Source organism: Notolepis coatsorum, assembly GCF_963971535.1.
Source record: "Notolepis coatsorum genome assembly, chromosome: 2".
In the NCBI taxonomy this organism is placed as follows: domain Eukaryota; kingdom Metazoa; phylum Chordata; class Actinopteri; order Aulopiformes; family Paralepididae; genus Notolepis; species Notolepis coatsorum.
In genome coordinates, this window is record NC_140166.1 from 122026392 (window position 1) to 122035653 (window position 9262).

The 9262-nt window shown below is 41.6% G+C and overlaps 1 protein-coding gene across 1 annotated transcript; it reads right to left on the bottom strand.

Moving 5' to 3' along the window:
• Nucleotides 1-7671: 7671 nt before the first annotated feature.
• Nucleotides 7672-8535, bottom strand: LOC311223502 (store-operated calcium entry-associated regulatory factor-like; the record flags this gene model as incomplete). The annotated part of the gene is made up of 1 exon (XM_084308286.1): nt 7672-8535. The coding sequence occupies exon 1, from the start codon at nt 8524-8526 to the stop codon at nt 7672-7674; it is 855 nt and encodes a 284-aa protein (XP_084164412.1). The 5' UTR covers nt 8527-8535.
• Nucleotides 8536-9262: the final 727 nt, after the last annotated feature.

Consider the following 9262-nt stretch of genomic DNA (forward strand, 5'->3'; position numbering starts at 1 on the left):
CAACTGTTCACATGCGCTCCTAAAGAGAACACATGACACGGTTAATAGTTCATGAAATATTTTGGTATCGCCTACAATCAGGTTGCTTTAAGGTGAAATTCACTACTTGTATTGCTGCTAGGGTGACCAGATGCAAAAAGTCCAAAAGCAGGACAACAGTAAGATTTTGGTGGGACAAAGTGGGACAGATAGATAATGTAATTTATTTTATTAGAATAACATGGTCTTCACCGAGACCAATGTTTTTTTTTTTGCTTCAAAAAGAGGGACATCCTCTCAACATGTGGGACGTTCGGTCAAATGGTGGGACAGTACAACCAAAAGGGGGACACCTGGTCACCCTAATTGCTGCGTCTCACAGGCTGTGAGGTGCGGCTGTGAGAAGGGAACCCTCGGGCAAAGATGACACATAAGAGACGACCCTCATGGTACCTCATGGTACCAAAGCACCTCAAAGGCGCTTAAAACAAAATTACAAACATCACAAAACAAACTGGTCAGACTACTACTTGACCTGAACCCCAGAACCCACCTCACCCCTGCCCACTTTGACAACCTAGGATGGCTTAGAGTAGACGACAGAGTACAGCAACTTGCAATGGGCCTGGTCTACAAGATACACTATACGACCGGGGTGCCCATGTACATGTCAAAATACTTCCCAAAGGTCAGTGAATACCACAACCACTACACCAGAGGAAGCTCAACAAATCATGTTAAACCCAGATTCGGCTCAAACAAGGGACTAAACACGTTTCGCAATTATGCCACAACAATGTGGAACGCCCTACCCAAAGCTGTAAAGGAATGTGAATCCCTGCCCACATTCAAAACCGCTCTTAAAGAGCACCTACGGGAGGCTGCAATTCTAAACTGGCCAACGTAAATGCCCAAAACCCCCACCACCTCATAATAGACAGTCTCCTCCCCACCGCATGTATATATTCCCTCCCCGCCGTATGTATATTTCTCTCCCACCCACCCACCCCCTCCTAATGTACAGTCCCCTCCCCATCATATGTATATACTCTGTCAGGATCTAGGGGTAACAGTACTGTATATTGGAATACCGTTTATGTCACAAATGTATCAGTACTAAATACCTATATGTCCCTATGCCATAAATGTCATGTATGTCATAAATGTCTATATGAATTGAAAATGGGGGACCCTGATGGAAACAAGACAAACGTCTTTCTCAGGTCTGCATCCCCTTAACAATTGTATGTATTGAGCCGTACTGTATTGTACCCATTCTGCAATCTGTTAAATAAAGTTTTCATTAATTCATTCACACACCCAGAGTTCTGAGAATAGTGGGCGAGGTGACGTCTATTCCACACAAGTTCCAAGGGAACAGGTGACAACATGGTAAAATCTCCATAAGTTCTATACTCTACATCGGGTATAGCCTTTCATAGGAAAAAAGTGAGTAACATACGCAGATTAACAAGATATTGTCCAATGAAAATATAAATGAGTGAGGTCATCTTGACAAGTAAAACTTCCAGAAGATTCAGAAGTCTCGAGAAGGGAGGGGGAGTCAGGTCTGACCTTGATCTTGCGTAACCCTCTTGACCCGTCAAGTCTAGCAGGAGAGATAGACATGCAGTGAGTGTGTTTACAACAACATATAGTAATAAAAAATACAGACTATTGATAACTAGCCTTTGCTAAACCCCTCACTTGATACAGACTTGATTTTCAGAAACCAATAAGTTAAGTCAAGTTTTATTTGTGACATACATAATGATGATACATACAAACATACACATGCATTGCAGTGAAATGCTTCCCCTGTGTGAAGTCCACGGTGTTATACCACCACCTACTGGCAAAATAGCATTTAGCAATCCTCAGGACACAGCTTCACTCATGCATATTATAGTATAGTAATATAGTATATAGCAGCGTAACATAGAATAATAATATATTAAAATATTGTATAATACTGTACCAATATGGTGTAGAATAAATAGTATGATTTAGTTATATTATAATAAAATAGAAATTAGATAGTATATAGAAGTATAATACATTATATAAGTGTGGGGGTGTGTGTGTGTGTAAATGAATGAACCTAAATATGTAGTTTGACTGATAGATAGACAAAATGGGTTTATTATGTTGATTTAATTTGGTTGTGTTGATGTTAAATTTTTATTTTTTTTTGCAAAATGGGTATATTCTGTTTGGTTTTACACAATATGTCTATCGGTGTGTTGTGTGTGTGTAGGGGCAGGTATATATACGATTTTTTCTTCTTCCTGTTCCTTTCGGCCATGGTATTTTTGGTGAATTATATGAATATGTACTGTTGGACTGTGGTAATTCCATGTACGAATAAATAAATGATGAAATGATGATGATACATACAAACATACACATGCATTGCAGTGAAATGCTTCCCCTGTGTGAAGTCCACGGTGTTATACCACCACCTACTGGCAAAATAGCATTTAGCAATCCTCAGGACACAGCTTCACTCATGCATATTATCAATGCTCTAGGCCAGGGGTTCCCAAACTTTTTCAGCTCGAGACCCAAAAGAGAAATTTGGTGTTTCTCCGGGAACCAAACTTACAAAAATACATCATGAATTGCCATAACATGGGCGGCTGGGTAGCGCAGCCGACTACGCGCCTGCCTACCACGGCACTGGTATCGAATCCAGCTGTCAGCGGTACCTCCGGCTTGGTCGGTCGTCCATACTAACACAATTGGCAGTGTTAGAGGGTGGGAAGCCGGTGGGGTGTGCAAATGCGCGCAACGACCAGGAAGGGAGGGGAGAAACGACTAAATTGGGATGGGAGAAAAATACAGAAAAAAGGGGGAGAAAAAAGTAGATAAAAAAAAATGAATTGCCATAACATACATTTATAAACTACTGATAAAGAACACAACAAACCATGAATTTCAAATGTATATGAAATGTATTTTATTTAATTATAAAAGTACATCACAGCAATAATCAGAGTGTAATGTTAAGTTGCTCACCACCTCATAACATATGTACTATACAATTTTGTAACACTTTTAAATTAACAAAACATGTTCTACTATCCTTTCTATTTCTCACCCCTTTTTCAACTCTCCATTTCTTACCCCCTCCCTCCGTCCCTCAACCTTAAACCCCAACATTGAGCAACATTCTGATTAATTTGTACTGACTTATTTTAAAATTCTACTGACCTGACATCATGCTAGAAGGGGTATAATATTTTATCTATGGCACAATGAAATCTAATGAGGTATGTGGCTGGTTGAAGTTTCCAACCAGCAGATCTATTCTGGGCTTGGTTTTTGAAAGTGTTATTCTGAGGTCATGCTGAGCATTTAGTCTGTTTCTGTATTTGTTTTTCAGGTATGCTAGAGTAGAAAACCCAGATTCACATAAGTATGTGGTGCCCAACTGAATCAACACATATACAGCTTTTTATTAATTAATTTTTTATTTATTTTTATTGGCGACCCAATAAAAACGAGTTTGGGAAACACTGCTCTAGGCTATAGCAAGTCTGTTCATTTTATTAAAGTCTAGTAGGCTAGTAGCTCCCTGTGTTAGGCTAATAACCAGATCACCCCCCTCATGTTGAATAACTATGCAAAAACTCAAATCAGTGATGTCATCACTATCATGTGGGGGGATCTGATGTAAACAAGACAAACGTCTTTCTCTGGTCTGCATCCGCTTAACAATTGTGTGTATTGAGCCGTACTGTATTGTACCCATTCTGCAATCTGTTAAATAAAGTTTTCATTCATTCATGTATAATGCTAACCCTGAGCCAGCTACTGTAGGATGCTAGACTCCAAACACATAGGCTACATAATAGTATACACATTCACGCACTCTCTCACACACACTCTGTCTCGGTCTCTCTGTCTGTCTCTCTCTTCCTGTGTCTCACACACACGCACGCACGCACGCACGCACGCACGCACACACACACACACACACACACACACACACACACACACACACACACACACACACACACACACACACACACACACACACACACACACACACACACACACACACACACACACACACACACACACACACACACACACACACACACACACACACACACACACACACACACACACACACACACACACAATTTCATAAATAGCCTGCTGTATAAAGAGCAGCACTGGAACTTTTATTTCCTTATTTGTGAAACATTAACCTATAATATGCCCTAACCTAGTCCTATACATCTGATCCATCAGTTTCATTAAAGTGTGTTCTAGGTGTGATCTCACAAACTAGGTCTTCTACTATGACAAATGTACCACACAGTGTCCCTTTTTTTTAGGAAAAGCATTGTGTATGGAAATTCATGACTTGGACTTGGTATCAAAATCAATATTTTAGCATTGTGATAACACTAGTACAATGACAATAACATTGCATTGAGCTTAAACCAAGTAAATTGAGCACAGGCGCCAGGTGGTATGTGATCTGTGCAAGATATCTTGAAATGTTATGATTGGATTGCCTTAACATTTGGTTGTTCAAAAGGATTGAGTGCTTGAGTGAGAAAGATCATGGCCGACCCATCCCACCCCGGTCACAGCCTCTTCACCCTGCTCCCCTCTGGGAGAAGGCTGAGGATCCCAAAGGCTGTGAAAGCTCGACACAGACTGAGCTTCTTCCCGCCAGGCTGATCAATGCCTCAGGTCCCCCCCCCCCCCTCGGTACCCCCCCCATGCCCCCAAGTGACACTGGCACAATGACACTGACTGCACTAGTCCGTACGGGATCTCTGCACTCTTCACTTTATATATATATATGTATTTTATTTATTGATTAATCCCCCACTGCACTGTTTCGTTTCTTGTCTGTGTTGGTGTTGTTTACTGTGAAAAAAAAAGAAAGAAAATGCATACACTGTATCGCTGCATCAATTACCAATGTGTTTTACACAAATGGCTCAATAAAGGAATCTGAATCTGAATCTCAGAGTGGTTTTTTATTTATTCTTTATTTTTACACAGAAATACGCAATTTTAGAGTAATTAGAGATGAATACTGAAGAACTAGAATCATTAGAGGTTCTCAAAGTGAGGTCCATGTCCACGAGAGGGATCTGGGCAGTCCCCATAGAAAATTCAAAGTTAACAGGACCAAAACATCAGTTTCTTATTTATTTATTTAACCTTTATTTAGCCAGATAAAACATTGATCTGGTCCAAGAGGCCCCAAAAGGAGTACAAATATTCATATACATACATATATATATATACTGTACATACATACACACATATACACCAATAACAAAATAAAAACAGTTAAGAATCATACACATAAGCAAATAAACAAACAAACAAATGCACAGCCTATGTACAAAAGAAATAAACAGTTAATCTCTAGTCTTTACAGTTTTTTTCAATTGCATAAACACTCAAATCAAAAGTATTACACAATTATCAAAACCTTACACTCAAGGAGCAAAACATAGGCCCAGATTTGCACCCCTATAAGCACAATGTCAGCCTCACACTTTTTGCAAAACAATACACACAGTGATTTGCAAAACACTAAACACACTTGCATTACATTAGACACAGAATGTCAAATTACCACACATATGAGCCAATTGGTTAAACACAGCCCCCCCCCCACCTCCAATGTACAGCCCTCACCCACCCACCCAACCCCACCCCACCCACCCAACCTCCTCCAATGTACAGTTTCTACGCCAAATGTATATACACTCTTTTTCTGGACACTTTTGTATCACAAACAGTACTGTATTTGCAAATCTGATGTCATAAATGTATAGATGTAGCAGTACTGTCTATCTGTATGTCATGTATGTCATATATGTTATGATGAATTGAAAATGGGGGACCCTGATGTAAACAAGACGAAAGTCTTTCTCTGGTCTGCATCCCCTTAACAATTGTATGTATTGAGCTGTACTGTACTGTACCCATTCTGCAATCTGTTAATAAACTTTTCAATCAATCAATCAATCAATCAGATGCACAAACACACCATTGCTTAACACTTTAATCGCCGAAGACGCTGGAACACGTCATTCCCCGCCATGCTTATTCTGCCGATGACGCTGGACAGCGTCTTTGATATCAATATTTCAAAAATCTGTGATCGAAATCATATTTCTCCCCCGGAGACATTATATGTACTGGTGAGCCCCTGTCAACTCTCTAACGGTTCAAGAGCGCCATCTGGTGGCCGATCGGCGGATCGCCCAGGGAAGAAACAGGGAAGTGGAAGCTGGTGCTCATTTCAATTTGGTCCGATCACTCGCTATAGGTCCCGGGACTCGAGCTCGACACAATGGATATCGATCCGTTGCCAATAACTCGATAAACAACATGATTTGGACGTATATACTATTATACAACCTGGAAATGGATCGGGTATTTCTACATCCCATAATAGAAAAAATTCTGTTCCACGCTCATCTCCCAACGGCGAGAGGAAGCTACGGTGAGTTTCAGCGTTATTTTTTAATGTCTTCTATACTAACTGCTCTAATGATCATATCACCCTCACTAGATGAATGATATAACGTTGCCCACGGAATTATAAACGACCCCCCGCCCATCCGGTCAACATCAGATCATACGTAGTAACTTCTAGAAGTACGTGCAGTTGACATTTTTTATCTCGCACAGATTCCTACCAAACTGTATTTGATCATCAATATAATGCATTTAGGGCTATAAATCAAGTTCTGGAGAAAGCTGCAGAAAACGATAAAAACATACTTATACTTTAGACCGTATTTTAGTATGAATATGTGAATGAAAAAGTATAACGTTGCTACACCCTGAACAATAGATATAAGACTTTGAATGGGCCATGGTAATGTCAATTTAGCAATACAATTTAAAAAGTTATAGCCCTGCAAAGAAGGGGAACTTCTCCATGTTAAATAGGGCTGGCGAGGGATGGTAAATTTCCTTCCTCACCCCTCCTCCTTCCACACCATCACAGCGGAAGCCTTCCTCACCCCTCATCCTCTCACACCCTTATATGGGCAGCATCCGATCCCCGGGTTCCCACGCTGCCAGTGGGCTAATTGACACGGCTGAGAAGGATTCCCTCGTCAGCGAGATGGTACTTCAGCCCACGGATCCTGCTCTACCCTCGTCGGATTGTTAACCTAACTTCCTAGGTACGAAGTAGAACAGCTAGCTAGCCGTTGTGGACACTCACCTTTCCACAGCTAAACAGTCGGCAAGGCACCTTGTTTGAGAAATGCAGGTTTCAGTCTATGTGTTGTTTAGTTCAGTCCTGTTCCAAGATGCACAATGAGATCTTCTGAGAGAATTGTTGAATATAGAGCACAAATGTTCTAGAATGTACTATTATGACATAAAATCAAATCAAATTGATTTGTAAGGCCCGACAACACACGTTAATGTCCCCATGGGCCGGATACGTCTTCTTTAAACAAGTCAAGAAGAAACATAACAATAAGTCAAGAACAAAACAAGAACACCATAAGGTCAAACAAATTTAAAATAAATGCAAAATAAATGAATGAATGCAATACAATACAATAAACCTCAAGATGGGCTGTTCAAAGGGGAATCCCCTTTGTGTCCGCAGAGGAGAGAGAGGAGGTGTCAGGAGGAGAGAGGTGTCTCAGGAGGAGAGATGAGGTGTCTTCACCTCCCAGGATCCTATCGCCTCTTGGTACCACCGAAAGCTGTCGCAGTATGGGTTCCAGAGCTGAAGGGCTGAGGGACATGAGGTCTGGGGTTGGTGTAGCTATGAGGCTGGCCCCTCTGGCTACCAAACAGGTATCCCAGCATGCCTCCTGTTCCCAGGCCTGTCCAGAAGCCACCTCCTGTCCCTGAGCCTGGCACAGCACCTGGGTTAGCACCGGCACAGCCTGGCGAGGACGGGCTAGTGAAGTCGGGTCTGAAGCCTGGGGGCGGGGGTCCTGCGGCGAATCCATGGCGATTATCTCCAGCGTCCCCCTCCTGCCCCCCCTGGGCCGTGTTCCCACTGAGGAAGAGCTTGTAGACGCCGTAGCCTAGCAACAGTAGCAGTAGCAGTAGCACGGCAACTCCCCAGAGGCTGCCGGAACCAAAGCCCTCGGAGCCGTGGTGGGAGCCGCCCTGCCTGTGCTTCCCCTCCTGGGTGAGTTCCAGGGTGAACTCCAGCCCACAGGAGCCCTTCAGGACGTAGGGGTCGTCTGGATGATTGTACCCCTCACAGCTGACCTCCACCTGGCCCAAGCGGAACGCCTTGTCCATGTCAGTCTTACATTCCCACTGAGCATCCACGCCATCCGACCCCTTGTTGTGACACTGCACGACCTCGGGAGCGAACGCCCCACAGCCTGCAGATCCGCCGACACACTGCAGCTGAGGGATGGGGCTGGAGCGACGCGCCGCGGTGTAACGGCCGCGGTACAACGTCAACACCTGCACGTCACGCAGCAGCACACTGCCAGGACCTTCATTCCAACTGTTGACGAGGCCCACGAAGAAGAATAAAGGTACAAGAACCAGAATCATCTTGATCTTCATGTTCTCCGGTTCTCCTGCTGTGTATTAATATGTTCACGCGAAATGTTCAGGCAATTAATATACATCATACTGTGACATCACAAATGTTCTAGAATGTTCTATTATGACATCATACTGTGACATCACAAATGTTCTAGAATGTTCTATTATGACATCATACTGTGACATCACAAATGTTCTAGAATGTTCTATTATGACATCATACTGTGACATCACAAATGTTCTAGAATGTTCTATTATGACATCATACTGTGACATCACAAATGTTCTAGAATGTACTATTATGACATCATACTGTGACATCACAACGGACCATGGTTGAGTTCCATTTTAATAATATAAATAATATGTATGGTAACTAAGGCTGTCCCTGAAGCCTGTTTTTGGGATTCAAACTTCGTCAGGGTTTTTCGAACAGACGTTCGAACCTTCGTTTTTTATTAAATAAATAAATTAAATAAATAAATACATTTTTTATATATCCTCAAACTAAATCCTCAATTTGAATAAAGTGATTAATCTGATTAAACGGCCGTTCGAATCTTCGTTATTAACCTGATTTTTTTTTAATAATTATTATTATTTAATTTTTTTATATACTCAAATAAAGTGATTCATCTGATTGAATTAGTATTTTTTCTTTTATTAAATCAACTTTCCAGCCCCCTGTCAACTGTCAAATGATGTCAACTGTCAATCTGAATTTAACTGATTCAATATTAACATTCAGTATTCA